General features: G+C 38.7%; 3 protein-coding genes across 6 annotated transcripts; 2 read left to right on the forward strand and 1 right to left on the reverse strand.

The window, feature by feature from the left end:
* Positions 1–132: 132 nt before the first annotated feature.
* borcs8 (BLOC-1 related complex subunit 8) lies at positions 133–4,791 on the forward strand. Of its 2 annotated transcripts, XM_086088592.1 has the most exons (5): positions 165–330; positions 594–658; positions 753–860; positions 989–1,077; positions 4,061–4,791. In XM_086088592.1, the coding sequence occupies exons 1-4, from the start codon at positions 241–243 to the stop codon at positions 1,059–1,061; spliced, it is 336 nt and encodes a 111-aa protein (XP_085944718.1). In that variant the 5' UTR covers positions 165–240; the 3' UTR covers positions 1,062–1,077; positions 4,061–4,791. The 2 variants fall into 2 exon arrangements, with proteins under 2 accessions (XP_085944720.1, XP_085944718.1); XM_086088594.1 differs by lacking the exon at positions 989–1,077 and having other exon boundaries at positions 133–330.
* Positions 1,934–6,994, reverse strand: tmem221 (transmembrane protein 221). The gene is made up of 3 exons (XM_086088589.1): positions 6,608–6,994; positions 5,013–5,098; positions 1,934–3,279 (listed from the first exon to the last, which is right to left on the reverse strand). Exons 1-3 carry the CDS (start codon positions 6,898–6,900, stop codon positions 2,729–2,731), a joined length of 930 nt encoding a protein of 309 aa, XP_085944715.1. The 5' UTR covers positions 6,901–6,994; the 3' UTR covers positions 1,934–2,728.
* On the forward strand, positions 5,045–18,119 carry mef2b (myocyte enhancer factor 2b). Of its 3 annotated transcripts, none has more exons than XM_086088588.1 (9): positions 5,045–5,364; positions 9,145–9,388; positions 13,167–13,225; positions 14,140–14,343; positions 14,430–14,558; positions 14,699–14,858; positions 15,825–16,061; positions 16,139–16,250; positions 16,700–18,119. In XM_086088588.1, the coding sequence occupies exons 3-9, from the start codon at positions 13,172–13,174 to the stop codon at positions 16,986–16,988; spliced, it is 1,185 nt and encodes a 394-aa protein (XP_085944714.1). In that variant the 5' UTR covers positions 5,045–5,364; positions 9,145–9,388; positions 13,167–13,171; the 3' UTR covers positions 16,989–18,119. The 3 variants fall into 3 exon arrangements, with proteins under 3 accessions (XP_085944714.1, XP_085944713.1, XP_085944712.1); XM_086088587.1 differs by lacking the exon at positions 5,045–5,364 and adding an exon at positions 6,513–6,885; XM_086088586.1 differs by lacking the exon at positions 5,045–5,364 and adding an exon at positions 6,513–6,691.
* The last annotated feature ends 56 nt before the right edge of the window (positions 18,120–18,175 follow it).

Raw genomic sequence — 18,175 nt, forward strand, 5'->3', positions numbered from 1 at the left:
GTCTTTCATCATGGAAGACCAAGAGATGCAGCTTAAAGTCAGACGAGGCAAGTGTCACACATTTGACTGTACTAATTTACTCGGTTTTCATGGAAGTTAACTTAGCTAGCTAGCTTGAGTTAGCCAGTAAGTCAGTCTGATTTGATATTTTTGTGACGCGCCATCATTTTGTAGTTACTAGTCATAATACTTTATGCTTTCTTTTTCAAATCAACAGTGAGTGACAAGTTCACGGAGAGCATGTACGTCCTGGCTAATGAGCCATCCGTGGCTCTGTACAGACTACAGGAGCATGTCAGGAGGTCCCTGCCAGAGCTGGTGCAGCATAAGGTATAAAGCCACACGACACATACTTAATGACAAACGCACCTTAGACCGCAAACCCACAAGGTCCCATACAAAAGCTGTATTTATTTGTTAGCATTATCTGTATTACAGGTTTTAATTTTCCACTGTCCAATGTCCACTCCACTTATTGTCGGAGATGTCTGTTATCGTAAATGGATGATGCACCTGGTGACAAGATGGGGCCCCGCGTCTTGGCTAGTGCCATTGATCCATATTTGTCTTACTTGCCATCATTTCTCCCATAGACAGACATGCAAAGCTGGGAAGAACAGAGTCAAGGAGCCATCTACTCAGTCGAATATGCATGCAGGTTTGCCATGATGACGCATAGACATTTCTGAATTTTACTGGCTCAACTCCATGTTTTTTTTAATCCCTCTATTGATTTTTTGTTGTTTCTGCAGTGCTGTAAGAAGCATGGCCAACAGCAGCGTGTATTTCAAAAACATTGACAGCCTCCTACGACAAGCCATCAGCATGAAGGAGCAGATCAGCAGCTCTCAAGGACGCAGGTAAGAAAGCAGCAGTGATGTATTCAGAGCATTTTTTATTATCACCCAATCATTTGTTGTTGTTTTTACTAAATTTTTATGAGTTTTTTTGGTTTGTTTTTATTTCCCCCCCATCCGCCTTCATTAAGTTTGCATGATGCCAACCCATCTCCCAGTCCACTTGTTGCTGTTGGTGCTTCATCCACTTTGTCCTCATCATGACAGAGCTATGTCCAAGGTCAGTAGTTGCTCTGAATGGCGCACAAGCACAACAGAAGTGTATTTTTTTCATTGATTCATTTAATTCACATTGATGTTAAATCATTTGGGACAACATCAAGAACAAAAAAAAATATGTAGCAAATATATCCACGGAATAAAGCAGAGATTTCCAAAATACACAAAACTGTGGTTCCTCCCCGGGATCCAAAATAAATCATCTTTAGCTGTAAAATACATTGTACATAAACAGTAAAGAACACAGACGATATACATGTATTACAACAAACATGGTTCAAAGAAAGATTTATCCCAAAAAACAAAATGTGCCATCTTGATGGTCAATAAAATCCAGTAGGAAATCCTGGAATTATTGCTATGATACGCGAGTGGAACATGAAAAAGTTAAGAGTTTTGAAATGGACATGAGGTCTCTAAGTGCCTTGTGCTCCAAGCACATCTACTCTGTAAACAAGTTCAGTGTAGCTCAGCCTCTAGCTAGTGGACGTCATGGGACGCCATTTGCTTTTCACAGTACAGTACGTCAAACTATCTTGCTCCTTCCTCTATCCTCGCCAGTATGATAAACAAAAATGATTTTAAATGTCAGCAGAACAGTGGACCAGTGGTTAGCATGGCTGACTATGGGTCAGCACACTACCTTACAGTTCCAATCTTGACTCTGGCCTTCCTATTTTCTGTTTTGTCCTTCCCCCCCCCCTGGGATAAAGTCCAGCTCACCCAAAACACTAATGAGAAAAAGTGTGTCAAAAAGGCATTAAAATTGTGTTCCTGACTCATGTTTACACAAGTTTTATGCTTTGTATTTTTTTCCCTTAATATGGCAAATATGAACCGAACCATGGGCTTAAAACTTGGTATATTTCCCAATATTTATTGAGTCAAGGCACATATTTTACTTTACATAAATCTCACAGCACATCACTAAACCAAAATGTCACAACAAGTATATATCGCTGGTTGGTTCGTTAATTTATAGTATTGGTCATTCTACACTTGTGGGTGTTATTTTTACACATTGTTATTTTGGAGGTACAACCCTTCCGTCCGAGACCAGCGACCTACTGAAATAACGATGATCTCATCTCAATTTACTCATAAACGTACTTCTCAATGTAAAATATTGGCCTGTTTAGTTGAACACAAAGCTTTTTTTCTGTTGTATGAAATGGCAACGGGGGGCACACGGGACAATTGTGCCTTATGCCATTTAGTGAAAGAGGATTTAATTGTCTGTCACTATATGTTGCTGGTGTAGACATCAAAAATACCTTATTTATAGTAAATAAATAATTTTCAGACAAATGAAATGAAATTGAATAATTTCCTGTAGCACATCTGATCATTTCTTCTTCTTCTTGCATTGGATTTATATAGCGCTCCACAGTGGTTGCATTATTCGTGCGCTCACACATTCACAATTTCTCACAGCACACTAGGTTGGCAATCATTGCATTAGAGTATAATCCAAATAATATAGTCAATCTCACAATTGAATTAATCTATTGATTAAAAATGTTTTATTTATTCATAATTGTGGATTTTTAGCTCAATTTCCAGGTGCTCGGGAATCACTAAAGCTATGACTTGTCAGTTGTACGGTATATCCATGGTCACTTATTTATATCCTTTTCTTTATCAGCATATTGTCACACAAGGGTCGAGTCTTTTGCCGAAAACCCGGACTTGCGCGCCAGGACGCTCCTCATCTCGTTGTTGACGCCATTCCAGGGTTTAGCCTTTAGTAAAACCGAATCCGAAGACAAGCTCCTGTGTGAGCGAGGACCGCTGCCGCCTCCCCTGTAGCCGTCGTCCATGTTGCTCAAGTGGCCTTGCGGCTCTTCTCCGACAGGGAAGTACTCCTCCTGCGGGTGGTGGTGCTGCTGCTGGTGTCTGGGGCTGCTGGAAGGTGTGAGCGACATGTGATCTTGGAGATGCGACTGTCTGTGGGGCACTCGCAGTTTGTCCACGCCGATTTTTAGCTCGCAGGGCCAAGACACGGGGCTGTTGTTGCTGCTTCTGTGCTCGTTGCGAAAGAGAGTTTCGAGGTGGTCTGCTTGGCTGCGTTTAGCCACTTGGGAAACCTTGACAAGAGAGTGGATCAGCACCACGAGCAGGATCAAGATGCCGGAGGCCAGGACGCAAGCGCTGGCAATTCCCGTCTCCGCCTCAAATATGAGCAGCATAAAAATGGACATGGCTGAAAGAGATGAGGGAAAGTACTTAAAAGGGAAGTCAACCATAAACATGTATTGGCAATAATATGTTATATATGACGTTTCTAGTCTAAACATGACATTCTGATTAATATTACATTTATGGAATTTGAGTTATGCAGTCAAATCTAGCCGTTTTGATCCATCTCAGAGGGCGGCCATTTTGCCACTTGCTGTCAACTGAAGATGACATCGCAGTTGCTCAGGCAACAACCAATCATAGCTCACCAGTTTTCCGAAGCTGAGCTGTGATTGTCTCTTACCTGAGTGACTGTGATGTCATTTTCACTCGACAGCAAGTGACAAAATGGCCGCCTTCTGATATTGATCAAAATGGCTTGATTTTGCTGCTTAACTCGAATTCCACTAACGCAATAATGTATTTAGATTAGTGGGGCTGCATAGATCATATTTAGGGGGGTTGACTTCCCCTTGAAATCACTTTATGTGGTTAATAGCGATAAAACATGAGTAATTCAAGCCCCCCACAAAAATGTTAGTAATTTCCTATATTAATAGTTGAAACCGTGAATATACTCCAAACTAAGATCCAAAAACAACTTAATATGATTGTCTTATGTGACACAAAATGTTCATATGTTTATTTTGGTTGGACGGTTGCACGCGACACAAAAAGGGCAAAATTGAAGTGTCAGCTCTGATTAAGATTGTCACCTGCCACCTGGAGTGTTTTCTGTGAGGTCAAATTTCATATATATGACCCCCCCAAAAAAAGCTGTTTCTTCTTATTTTTTTTGTGCGCAGAAAAAGGACAATGGATCCGAGTATGCCAAGGGAAGCTGGAGAGAAGCACAACTCTGGAATGTGACAAGTCTTCCTGGGCTTCAGTCATTTTGTGCTCCTTGATTGAAATGCGCTGGTAAAGGTCCTAAATCCCCTACACCCCTTTAGCCCAGCTTCCCTGCTCAATGGAACAGAGCGGCCCAGCGCTGCCAGGTTCGGCTTAAAAAAAGAAAACCCCCACTTAAGTCATGGACGCCGCTCAAAGGGCGCATTGTTCTCTTCAGTTCGCTGGACAAGAACAGCGCTGCTCTTTTCTTTCCTCTCTGCTGAAGACTTCCCTGCAGACATTTTGGACATTAGCTGTAAAGGACATCCCATGGTGTTGTTTTGGTTTTAATCAGAACTTGTTGCACACGGCAGTGGCGGTGGGAAGAAATATCGATATTGTGACTTGTCGTTATTGGTCAAAACCGCATCAAATATCAATTACAGCAATGTGTCATAAGGTACAGCATTGACACAATGCAATTTATCAATACTAGGGCTGAATAATTTTGAAAAATATCATTAGAAATCCGCCAATATTGTGATTTATTGTGATTATTTGTTCAAAGTCCTTTCACTCTGTCTTTTCTTTTTTTAAACACCAGCAATACATTAATCTATTACAATAAACAATAGGTTTATTATACATACATATTTTGTTTTTATCGGTTAGGCTTATGCTAAAATAAAGGCAAATAAAACATGAATCAATATGAAAGACGGCTTATTCATCTACTTCAATTTGAATTAACTTACGAAACACTTTGACTTGGGGGTCCTTTAAGAGTTCACTGACAACTTCACAAAATTCTATCAAACAAGTGTGGCATCTACATAAATCAGTGAGTCATGAATCACATTACAGCAATTGAATGGAACCAAATGGTGACACTATTGTGTGTGCGTGTGTCCCACCCTTTGTTTATACCTGCCAAATAGACTGAAACTCCCAGGCAGAACAATCCGATGGCCACATGTCGAACGGCCCTGCTGTCCAATAGGAACCAGTCTGCTCTGTGGAGATGTAATATAGTGACTTACTTTTTTCCTGTGCTTACAAACCAGCTTCTTCATCATTGCGCGCGTACAGTATTTGTCAACAAATTTAGAGGCCCATTACTATTCAGACTGTTTCACGCGTTCCAGAGGGAGGGGGGCTCGCTGGATTTGTAAGCCGACGTGGGAAAGGGCGAGCTCGAGGCCGTGCGCCGACTATGGAATGAAAAGGTTATTGTTTCGACGGGCTTATTGGAATTGAGAGGCAGGAACATAGGAGACAAGTAAGTAAAGTAAAGTATCCCGTGTGGGATACTGTCAATATTTATTCATGGTATACTTTTATTCAAATTTGACTCCACTACAATACTTCAATTTATGAATGTTGACCTTGTTTAAAAGGCTGTCCCGGGTTTGAACTAGAAATATGAACCCTAACCTTTAATGCCACCTGTTGCCATTTGTACATATAGCTACACACACCAAAAAAAGACTGATGTAAAGCAACAACACTTTTCATCAGGAGGATGTCAAAATTAAATCGGGGTTAAAATTAAATAGGGGAGGGGGGGTTGTCCCTGGGAAAAAAAAGTGGCAGGTGCTGAATGGCAAATATAGATTGTAGTTTTAAGTTGTATTATCACCATTTACCAATAGATGGCAGACATAATTTGGTTGCATTTACACCGGGTATACTACCCTGGACTACATGAGTAGGCCTACTTTTTGGGTGGATTTGGAGTGATGAGCAAGACAAACGGTAGTTAAATAATATGGCAGTTTTGAGTGATGTTTGTGGGGATAAAATGTGCACAAAATTTGTTATTGGACTTAATGTTGGTTTACTGTTCAGCAGTTTTGGGGGGGGGTCACTATGTGGTCATTTCGCTGTTGGTTTCGGAGAGTAGATCTTTTATACATGCACTGTCCTCCATTTAAAACTGCTATGTCAAAAACAAACAAACGCAAAGGTACTTGTTTCTATTTTGCCTAACTTTAGGTTATTTAGTTTTTGTTATTTTGTTTTTTTAAAGGTGTTGTGCAAAACCATCCAGACATTTAGGTTAAATTGGCCCCAGTACATACAGACATTTTTTTAACATATGCTCGTATTATGTCCATATCTAAAATGTCATTTTTGCCTTTCATCTGGTTAGGAAGTGTGTGGCCCTAGATGTGGCCCCTGAGTAGCACTAATGAAAATTTTTAGCACCCTCTAGCATTTGAATTGTTCATCCCTAGTTGCGCTAGATAATCTCAAGAAGGAAATAAAAACTTTTTCTCCATTTCACACTTTTTGGTTGATAAACAATAAAAACATATTTGCATGGGCCCCCAAATAAATAAACGCGCGTACGAATACAGTATAGTAATTGACTATCATGCGGTCAATCAAACGTGACGCCACTTGTTAAAAACTTAAAACTGACCGGAACTACTTTTTGTAACAATTGTAAACGGCCGCGAGGTCCATCCAAAATGGCAGGATTTTGATTTTATTAACAGGTGGTTTTCTAGAACCATTACCTTTCGGTGTCCAGTTCTCCTCGACACAACTCTGTGGAAAAGTAGCCATGAAGGAGACAGACCACCACCGAGCTCAAATTAAGGGTAAGCGATAGAGCCGAGAGCACCGTGGACACCGGCGGCAGGAAGGCCCGAACGTGAGCGGGTACGACAGAGGGGGTGTACTCCTTCACGGCCGTGTGTTGTGGCTGCAGCTGGAAGATCAGAATGACCGACAAAACGGACATAACGGCCGATAGAATCCCCAGTAGAGACAAGACAACGACGGACCGTTGACTGTAAGAGTGTGTCATCTTCTCCTGATCGGATTTAAAAGCTCAAAAAGTTGTTTTATGTTGAAGTAGTCCATAAAAAAGTGCGCCTAAATGACAAGTGTGGCGTTTCCGAGGGTGCGTGAACGTCCCCCCTCCTTCTCTCAAAATCCGTCTGCCCATGTGATGTTCGTCCAATCCGCAGATTACAAATTTCCCAGTCACAATGGATTTTTGTCTTCTTTAGGAACACCAAACACAGCACACGCATACCTGCAATTAAATCTTGATGACAAATCTGGATACAAAAACTTTTATGAATACTATTTAAAGGGGACAACAGCTGACAAAAACTTAGTGATGTGAAATGGAATGGTGAAAGTTCAAAATGAATCTAAAATGCACTGCAGTTTACCAAATGTACCTACTTTTTGCACGACTTGTTCTAACAATAAGATAAACTTTGAAAAAAAAAACAAGATTCACAACAGGCGATTGATATGCAACTGGACAAATACATTTTCTCATTTTTCTAGTTCAACTAGAAGTGGTAGTGGCCACCTAACTATAAATTACGAGTGTCATCAGCAGGTTGCAACAAGGGGACTGGAAGAGTCACAGAAAGGCGGAATTTCTGAATGATGCAGCTTGGCTCGGGCACATGCTGTATGTAACTTGCAGAAAGCAGAAGTGAGAGGTTTCAGGAAAGTGGCAGAAAGACCTTGCGAGTATTTTTCCACGAGTCTAATCAAGTGAATATGCTCAACTGAAGCACTCATGGCAGACACACCAGTGAGGAACAACAACGTCCCCTAGCTCTCTGCCAATCAAGTGCATCATCTCCTGGAGGTTATTTGTTGCTAACTATTGCATCAGCGTAGACTTCTTTTTTTTTTCTTTTTTTTTTTTATACCTCCGGGGATGATGAGTGTGAGTGGCTTCTAACGTAAGAATGTGTGTTGTCTGACTCCGACTGCATACGCTTCTTATTTTTAGTGCGTTGTATTGTCACGTCCTGAAAATAGTCAATCATCCGGCTCCGACAGTGACTCCGTGAATATGTATTTTGTTGACTTTCTATCCGGAGCTTTTGTTGTGTATTTTCTTCGTAAAGGCTGTCACTGACAATGGGTCAAATTGACCCGGAATACATGACAGACCTCAAAATCGAATTAATGGCGCAGATCTTTCATGGCGACATCCTGCCAGTTAATAAGTTCTGGTTCACTACAGATGTATGGTATTGTTTCTGCTATATGTCAGCATATGCTTAGCAGATGATTATTTTTAAAAGGGAAGTCACCCCCCCCCCCCCAAAAAAAATATATTGACAATAATATGTTCTATGCAGCACCACTAGTCTAAATACGGTATTCTGGTTAATATTGTGTTAGTGGAAAATTAGTTAAGCAGTAAAATCCAATATCCAATATCAATATCAGAAGGCGGCCATTTTGCAACTTGCTGAGTGAAAATGACATCATAGTTGCTCAGATCTCAGGTGGCAACCAATCACAGCTAAGCAACTGTGATGTCATCTTCAGTCGACACCAAGTGGCAAAGTGGCCGCCCCCTGAGATGGATAAAAACGGCTAGATTTTGTTTCATAACTCATATTCCACAAATGTAATATGAATCCGAATGTCATGTTTAGACTAGTGAGGTCACATATAATATATTATTGTCAAGAAATGTTTAAGGTTCACTTCTCCTTTCAAGGAGAACAAATCTTTAAAGTAATGTGCCATCCCTAGTCAAAACATGGTCCTTAAATTTCATTTACGGAATAAGACAATAATAAAATTAATTAAATAAATCATAATTTAATAATTAAAGTGAAGTGATGTTGAAGCTACAGTACCACATTGCCTGCAAATACAGTGGAAGTGTCAATTACTCTAATTATTCATTTCTATCATATGTATTCATTATTATTTGTTTCAAATAAACAATTTTACATCCACATTTTAGTTTTTTATATCAACTTGGCCTATATGTCAGTTTAAAAAAATCAAACGTGGCCCTTGTATGACTGTAATTATTATTATTATTATTAGTTTCAAATACACTATTTTATATCCACATTTTACTCTTCTTTTTTTTTTGCGACTTGACCTATATGTCAGTTAAAAAAAAAAAAATCCAATGTGGCCCTAGTATTAATTATTATTATTGTTGTTATTATTTGAGCACAAAAGTTTTCCGACCCCGGACCGAAACCGCACTTAAAAAAAAAATATATATATATATATTAACTGTAGCTTGTCTTCACTGTGTGTCTTCCAGGTGGTCTCTTGATGCAAAAATGTCGAAAAAGAAGTCTCTATTGGATTGGCTTGCATGCATGGTGACAAGAAGAGGAGGGCGGGTTGAGTCGGCCAGCTGTGTGAGGGCAGTGCTCTCCTTCTACATCAGGTTATCTTCTCCGTTGTCGCACTCGCGCCGTCACACACACTTCATCCTCTGGATCGGACGTCTCCCGCGCCTTCACTGATGTGCAAGCGCCTTCAACGAGTGTGAGCAGAGAGAGGTGAGATTTCGGCATAGTTCATTTCTGTGTCCAAATAACTTGTTGCTGTGCAAGAGGCAGAATCTTTATTAATAAAAAAGAGATGCTCGGCAACTCCAGGCTATTCTTAAATCGACGTCAGCAGTTTCAACAGGTTAAATTGTGCGCGGAAATCTTTTTTTAAAACGTGTTCGGGAGGGTGGCTGTGCAAATTAGGTGGTTTCAGTTCTGTTGCCACGCTGACTCCATCGAAAATATCAAAGGCAATTCAATTATCTCCTGTTAAAATTAGACAAATATTTCCTGCGCGTTACCGCACTTGGCAAAGGCGGCGTTGTTGAACTGCTTGACCCCACTCCCATGTGCAACGATGAAGTAATCCAGCATATGTTTCTATCTTTACATCTGCCCGAATAATGCTCAGTCTAAGAAAGGGATTCATCATTCAGCGTGCTTATTATTAGGCTTGTCCTACGGCAAAAATAAAACCACAATAACAAACATATTCATCAGTATTTATTTAAGAGTTGTTCATCTATTCGAGTGGGTCATCTATTCTAATGTTTAAGATAAGCGTGTTGATTGTCTTGTCATAATGTTTGCCGGTCAATTTGGCAGCGTTTTCTTTTCGAACTGCAGGAAGTTTCAAAGTCACCTTATAACAGTGCCTTTCAACAAGGGATGCAAGGATTCTAAACATATAGAGCAATAGATGGGAATTTACAGGAATGAACAGAAATAAACTAAATACAAAAGCAATTTGGAGGTAACTGAAATGTTGTGCAAATATTTTTGTAATTCTTATATCACAATAAACATTTGGACCGGGGTGTGTAGACTTTTTTTTTTTTAATCCACTGAATATTGTCTACACATTTATTAAATCCCAATCTCATAAAAACAAAAATCTAATACAACAATATATGAGTCTTATACAATAAGTAGGCCTAAATTCATCAAATACTCTAAGCACAGAAATGCACCAATTACTCTGCAAACTTCTCTTACGCCCAAAAAACAAGCTCAGTAAAACATGTGCCAGTGGTCATCAAATTCTGTTTCAAAATATACATTTAAGTTGAATTAAATGAGCTTCTGCGCATATGAATAGCAAACATAAATCAAATCAATAAAAATGTGACTACGGTAACAAGTGAGTCATTAATTGTGGCAAACCCTATTTACATTTTATACGGCGCATGTATATAGATATTATGTACATATATAGAACATTTAATCATATAAAAACTTGATACATTAATAAAAGCAAAAATCTAAAATACAAAACGGCGTACTATATCTGTCTTCATTCATTTATTCCCATATCCAGCTATTTCCAAAACTCCTCAAACTTCATTGAATTTGCCAGAAATATTCTGCTGCTATGTGACCTACAAAAAAACAAAAGACTCATCATTTCTTATTTAGCCGCACTGACGCGGACCCAACATCCATGCCTTCATTTGTTCCCTCTCCCATTCATGCATACAACTTACGGCCTCAGCAATAATACGCAAGGAACCTACAAAGTGGAATACAAAACAATTTCCCGGAAAATAAATAAAGTATTAATTATCATGATGGTCGTATTGGCGAGCAATTGTTTTTTTGGGTGGTACTTGGTGTAAAACATTTCAGAACGACTTTTTTAAATGCTCCAATACAGTCTGATGAGAATTTCTGGCATCACAGCTGCTGCTGATAATTATGATTTCAACTACAAGTTTGACTTTTAAGCCACATTTTTTCCAAAACGAATCAAATGATCCCTCTTTTTAATAAGGGCTATATTATTCCAATTAGTCGCAATCACGTTAGTTAAATGAGTAACATCTACCCTGGCCATCGATAAGACTTGATACGAATATGATTATCTCAGCACTTAATAAGGTAATGCGGTGGGTATTTCCTCCCTAAATGCCCAAGATGCCTGTGTACACAGCACACGTCAGGGGTCGTGGGAAAACGCTACCGCCATATCCGCCAAGACATCATCAGTAGTGGGGACATGTTACTAAATATAGAAATACATGTGCATTATTTGAGGGGGGAAAACCAGTGGAAACTCCTCCAGACTAGACAGGTCAAGGGTTCAGGCGCGTGGAACTCGATGACGTGCAAGGCTCTGCACAGTTCTGAGGTTCTGGGTTCGAATCTTGGCTTTGGCATTCCTGTGTGGGTTTTCTCCAGGCACTTGGAGCTCCTCCCACATTTAAAAAAACATGCATTATCTTAATTGAAGACATAATCGTCCTACAATTGATGGGTGACCCCACCTCTTGCCAAAAGTCAGCTGGGATAAGTTCCAGCTTACCTGTGACTTAAAATGATGGATGGGCATTTTACTTTTTTTTGTCACACAAGGGTAAAAAGAAACCTTCAAAACAAACACATAAACAAACAAAAAAACAATAAAACAAAACTCATAATGTGTGTTTAATTAAATTTCTGCTGTCTCAGTTCTTTGCGAATGTAGCTCAACTTAGAAAAGTTAGCATTTTCGTTAGACGGCAAACTAGTTTTGCTTCAATTTATTCAATTAATTGACAATCAATTCCAGTCTATTAAGGCCAGACCAATTATTTAGACCAATTGCAGATTCTGATATTTGGCACAATACAATTCCGATAACTGATCAAATGGCCGATTAATTTATAATAACTAATAAATTGATAATTTTTTGGGGGTCCTGTAACACTTACAACAATAAATATATGACTTTGTTTTACAAAAGAGAGAAAAATAGCATTTTTTTCCCCAAGGGATGTTATAAGATCATTATTTTATGCTGTAATGTGTAAAAATAAATTAATTAATAATAAGTTGGGAAATAGCTCATATCAGCTAATTCATATGTGCTTTATTGACAGAGTTCTGTAGCACATCTACATGCATTATATACTTTATAGTAAATGGATTTTTGATGGGAAAACAATGTTAATTCATTGAAAGCGTCTCAAGTCCCCTCAGTTAAGAGCATTGTATATTTTTACCCCCATGAGGCGATGCAGTCTAAAGTTAGCGTGGCCCCTGAAGTCCACACAGTCTGACACCCACGCCGTCTGGCTTACCGGGCCGGGTCGGGTCGGGTCGGGCCGGCAGCAGTGCCCCACCGCGCTGCTCGTCCCCAAGAGACCCGGTTAAAAATATATAACTGATGACTTCTTTTTTTTTTTAAGGGTTGTTTGGTAAATAGCGAGAGGCTAGCAATTGAAGGAAAACAGCGTGTTTGGTCAGCATGTTGTGAAACCTGTATGAGCCGCCCACTCTTCTCTCATGCGTGGTCTTGAGAAGCCCTGATGAGAACTGAAGAGGGGCAGCATATGTGGTGGCATGATGACGTCCATTAGTAGAAGTCGCAGATGTGTTTTCTTTTATTAATTAATTATTTTTTTTGTGGCTAGAAAATCTCAGAAGACGCATACAACTTGACACCATGCATATTAATATGGCCTTAAATTTCTGATTGTAATAAATTCCTACATTTATACATTTCTTATCATTTTTTGGCTGAGTCACTTGTTGCCGGGCAGTGTTCGTAGGGTCAATGTTTACCCCATAGACCAGATAGAACTGTGAAGATTCTGAGAAATTTATTTACACAAGTTTTGCAACTGAAATATTGCTCTGTATTAAATAAAAAATGTGTTCGTAAAAAGAGGGGGGCACACCACCAACACCAAATAAAAACATGAATGAAACTTTTTATTTTTTATTATTACACTTGGGTCATTTTATTCTTCTCTCACATGCTAACCTGTTTTCACTTTGTTGTTTTCACTTTGGCTTCTGATCACAGGAAATATGGGACGAAAGAAAATACAAATTTCTCGCATTCTGGACCAGAGAAACCGGCAGGTGAGCCGACCACAAATGATTTAATGTCACTTTAGTGTGACAGAACGGTCACTAAGTTGTCCACGGGAAATTTTCTAATTTCACTGAATTGGCCTTAAAATTGATTACAAATTAAATGCAAAAAATTGTTATTATGTCTATCTATGCCAGAGGTCTGCAACCTGCGGCTCTGGAGCCACATGTGGCTCTTTAGTCCTGCTCCTGTGGCTCCCTGTGGATCTTTAAAAAAAATAGTAGAAATTAATATTTTCTTACATATTTATTTGTATTTTTTAAATAAATATTATTTAAATAAATTAATGGGTAATAATAATAATAATAATAAACTATTACGAGAGTCCATTTTTTTGTTATAAAAAGATAGATTGATGAAAAAGGTTTTAAAAATGACCTAAAATGTCCAAAAAGTGACCAAAAAATAAGAGCAAAAGCAGAAAATAACCATAAAATTCCACAAAATTGCCTAAAATATCAGAGAATTTAATTTTTTAAAAAGGCAGAAAAGAAAATGTTTATAGTGTAACTATAAAATGTCCAAAAATAAAAGAAGAAATCATAAAAATTACCATAAAATGTCCATAAAAATGCCACACACAAAAAATCAGAAAATTAATTGAAAAAATGGCGGGAGATAGACGAAAATGGATCTCAAAGTATTGGATGCTGCATTTATTTATTTTTTGTTATGGTGGCTAACACTAAAATACTGTTTCGCTCATCACAATGTTCAAATGTACAGATTTTTTGTTATTTATTTGGCCTAAAATGGCTCTTTTCACACTAAAGGTTGCTGACCCCTGATCTATGACAATGATAGCCAATATAGTGAGAGGCAGAATAATTATTAATTTTTTTTGTCTGGTGGTGATGTGCTGTCAGATTAAAAATAATAATAATAAAAAAATACATTGCAGGTGACATTCACCAAGCGCAAGTTCGGCCTGATGAAGAAGGCGTACGAGCTGAGCGTGCTGTGCGACTGCGAGATCGCCCTCATCATCTTCAACAGCACCAACCGACTCTTCCAGTATGCCAGCACCGACATGGACAAGGTTCTGCTCAAGTACACAGAGTACAGCGAACCGCACGAGAGTCGCACCAACACCGACATACTGGAGGTGCAGACATTTCACCGACTTTAGATGAATTTTGTCGGTTTTGGGGGGTTTTCCGCTCTCGGTTCTTATTTTGTATTTGCCGTCAGACTTTGAGGAGGAAAGGCCTTGATCTGGACCCCTCGGAGCTTGACGGTGAGGAGAGCATGCAGGTGACCGGCCATAAATATCACTATGGCGACGGGGTGGATGTGTCTACGGGCCGTCAGCGGCTCTATGTCAGTACACACACACACACACACTAAGTCACAGGTGCGAAGTAACAAAGTATGAATTCTTTATTTTCAAGTGCCTGGACTTTGATTATATTTAGTAAGTGACTGGTGAGTGTACAGTATATGATCATGTCACTCTCCAGGCTCCGTCCCTGCGCCCCCCGGAAGCGCAGTTCCTGGTGTCGGAGAGCAGCTTCCCCGTCTCATCTGGACATGGCGGGGCCCCCCACAGACCCCCAGCCTTTAAATGCGCCAGCCCGGCTCCACCAGCAGCTCACGCCACCTTCATGCCGCCACACTCGGGTATAAAGGAAAACATCCACACATAGACGTTGTTCCCACATGGTCTTGAAATATGAGTGTGCAGCTCACAGGAAGTTTGCGGTGCATGTGTGTATTTTATGAAACTTGACTTTTTCACCCACGGTAGCCATCTTTGGTTTCTTTCTCGTTGCTGTCGCACCTGTCTTTGTGATGATGTCATCACAAGTGATTCCACTGTGACACAGTTTACAGTAAAGGAATGGGGTTATAATAGTAAGGGATTTTTCTGTAGTTAGTTTTTATTTTGTTTTGACTTGTTTTTCAAATTTAGGTGATTGTTTTTAGAGCCGTTTTGTTAGTTTTCATTTTTTAAAAAAGCCTTTTTAATTTTTTTGTTTTAGCATTAGTTTTTTCAAATATTAGGCCACACCCCCTTTAAGACAAATGTCCAACACACAAATATTACAGTACATACAGTAGACTTTATGAAACCAATTTAATTATTTACTTTTAATTTGTTTTGTTTATTTTATAAAATACAGTGCTATTGTACTTTATTACCAACCTGACAAAAAATAATAATTTTGTCCTGGCTAGAACAGATTACTGATATGTGTGTTTAAAGCGCCTTTGAGTGTTGAAAAAAATGCTACATAAATCAATTGTTATTAAAATATATAGCAGGGTGCGTTCAAAACGTTGGATCTTGCAAACACACAACGGCACATTAAATCTTCTTATTTATTTATTTTTTTGTTTTTAATTTGTTTTTATAATTCTTTTGATTGTATTTTTTATTTATGTTTTTATGATTATGAAAAGCCCAAAACAAAATCACAATTAAATTTAGATTAATTGCCCAGCCCTCCTAAAAAAAAATCAGTTTAAGTCAAATTTCGGTTTTAACTGATCATGCAATGTTCATTTCCACACAAAAATGTGGCAGAGAAAGAAGAAGTATGAAGGTATCACATTTGCTCACATCTTTTTCACTTCCCTCCGCAGGTATCAACTACTCCGTTTTCTCCCACGTGAGCAGAGGACTCGACCCGAAGACCCCCCCTCCCCCATCCCCTCTGACCCTGCCGGGAGATGCGGCCAATCAGGGCTCCCGCGCCTGCTCGAACCCCGCCGTCAGCCGGGCGGTCCTGTACCAGTCTGGCTTGCACGGCGCCATGGGCAAAGCCGGGCTGCTGGGCCACACTCTGACTGGTTACGGCCTGGCCTCCGCTGGAGCTTCTGGTAGCTTACACTTTGGTTCCTCCACTTGTTATTTCGGCATTTATAACTTACATATTATTATATTTTTCTTTGTCAAGAGTTCGGCCAACCAAGTTTGTATCACTCTGTGAGTCTGCAGCGAGGAGCAGCGAACTCCTGGCAAACAACGCAGCCTTCGCACCAACTTCATGGGCCTCATATAAGTCAAGGGTAAGGATGCATTTTAATACATTAGAGTGGAGGTACGTTCACTGGCCACAACATTAGGTACACCTACACACTCTAGTAAATACTAGTGATGGGAAAATGACGCTTCATAAAGCACTTGTAATATTTTTTTACTCCTAGATGCCACTCTTGGTTGAAAGATGCAGTGGAAATGTAATCAATTTCCTTTGCACTATTTAAACCAAGAGCACCATCTAGGGGAGTCAAAAAATATCACAAGTGCTTCATGAAGCTTCATTTCCCCATCACTAGTAAATACAAAAGTAATGTTTATTATTATTGTGGTGGGTAATTATGAGTGTGTAATATTGTTAAACTTTTTAATTTTTATTTATAATACAGGAAGCTAATTTAGTTGTTTTTTGTACTTTTATGTAAATGCGAGTTGACTGTTATGACAATAACCTGGTAACACTTATTGTTGTTCCCAGGATGTCCACCGGGGTCTGCTCTTTCCAATCTCCGTCTTTCTCTTCCACCTTGGCACATCCTCCCTTCCTCGGCGTGCACATCAAATCTGAGCGCAGCTCTCCTGAGCAACACGTGGCATCTCCCGCCTCCTCGCCACTACATGGCCTCGGACGAGACCAATCGCCCGCGAGCAGGCCCGGCTCAGCCCGCCATAGCCCCCCAGAACCGGAGGCCGAGACGTACTTGCACAACCGAGAAGATGGAGGGATGTCGAGGCAGTCGCACGTGTGTGAGGGATGGCAGAGATAGCTATGCACTTAGTGGACACTTTATTAGGTACACATGCACAAGTTAATAGCATCCAACAAAAGAATGATATGAAAAACTAATAATTATAAATAATTAAAACGGATTGAACAAGAACATTTGATTACAACTACACTGATGAATACAACTGAAAAGGGGTATTTTAACAAGCTATATATAATAATTAACAAATACATTAAAAGTAATTGAATCAAAGATCCTGGTAAAAAAAGCATAGCAAAAAATAAAATAATTACAAAAACCTAAAAAATAAATCTAATTGAAAAATAAGTTACTAAAATGAACAATTGGAAATTACAAATATTTACAAATCAGTGAATCAATAAATCCAATTGAAAAGGTAACAATTTAAGCAACAAAACAAAATAAATGTAACTAAATACTCTTGAATAACACAAATTAAAAATTATTTCAGTTAAAAAAAAAAAATATATATATATATATATATAAAATATTAAAAGTGGAAAAAATAACATTTGAAAAACAAATCTTACTATAGTAAACAAAAATTAACTACAAAATGATTACATAATTGGTCAATAATAATTGAAAAGGACTATAATTAACAAAGGAATAGAAATAAAAACAAGTGATACTTTTGACATGGAAATATTTATTACGTTTTTTTTATTACGTTACGTTGTAAAATAAAGAAAATAATTATAAATAAAATTGATTACTAAAATACAAGTGAAGAGAACATAATGAAAAAGAATTACTCACTTTAAACAGTAGAAGTGGGTCTTTATTACTAATTGAAGGGACAAAAAATATAAGAAATTATTTGGAAAATTTCAAATGAATACAATTGAAACGGGAGGGGTTCTTTTTGGCTTTTAACGCAGTTTGATAGTTAAATTAATAATCTCATCAAAACTAATTATTACCTTTACCTGTTGCATTGGATGCCATTGGTCTGGCTGTGTGTACCTAATGAACTGTCCAGTCTCTCAGTCAGAGCTGGTCTCTGCTGGGCGATGGACGCCTTTTTTTTTTCACCCCCTCCCATGTCACTCGATTGTTCCCATTAAAAAGACACACACTCATTTTGTTTGATGATTTGTTGTTTTGTCTGCCACTATCGTAAAATTAAAAATATTAACACACAAAAAAAAATCTAAAAATGTGTCCATTTCAGTTTTTTCAACAAGGGTCATTCCAACAAGGGT

Source organism: Leptonotus elevatus, chromosome 11 (assembly GCF_054856555.1).
Source record: "Leptonotus elevatus isolate MCC_2025b chromosome 11, RoL_Lele_1.0, whole genome shotgun sequence".
Classification (NCBI taxonomy): Eukaryota; Metazoa; Chordata; class Actinopteri; order Syngnathiformes; family Syngnathidae; genus Leptonotus; species Leptonotus elevatus.

Bases quoted from the DNA above. Each gene is read 5' to 3' on its own strand.
- borcs8 (XM_086088592.1), top strand. From the start codon at position 241: ATGTACGTCCTGGCTAATGAGCCATCCGTGGCTCTGTACAGACTACAG. The intron at 659-752 runs GTTTGCCATGAT...TTGTTTCTGCAG, and splicing joins TCAGTCGAATATGCATGCAG to TGCTGTAAGAAGCATGGCCA. The intron at 861-988 runs GTAAGAAAGCAG...GCCTTCATTAAG, and splicing joins AGCAGCTCTCAAGGACGCAG to TTTGCATGATGCCAACCCAT.
- tmem221 (XM_086088589.1), bottom strand. From the start codon at position 6,900: ATGACACACTCTTACAGTCAACGGTCCGTCGTTGTCTTGTCTCTACTG. The intron at 5,099-6,607 runs GTAATGGTTCTA...ACATCTCCACAG, and splicing joins GGAGAACTGGACACCGAAAG to AGCAGACTGGTTCCTATTGG. The intron at 3,280-5,012 runs GTATAAACAAAG...CATCTCTTTCAG, and splicing joins AGTTTCAGTCTATTTGGCAG to CCATGTCCATTTTTATGCTG.
- mef2b (XM_086088588.1), top strand. From the start codon at position 13,172: ATGGGACGAAAGAAAATACAAATTTCTCGCATTCTGGACCAGAGAAAC. The intron at 16,062-16,138 runs GTAGCTTACACT...TTCTTTGTCAAG, and splicing joins GGCCTCCGCTGGAGCTTCTG to AGTTCGGCCAACCAAGTTTG. The intron at 16,251-16,699 runs GTAAGGATGCAT...TGTTGTTCCCAG, and splicing joins GGGCCTCATATAAGTCAAGG to GATGTCCACCGGGGTCTGCT.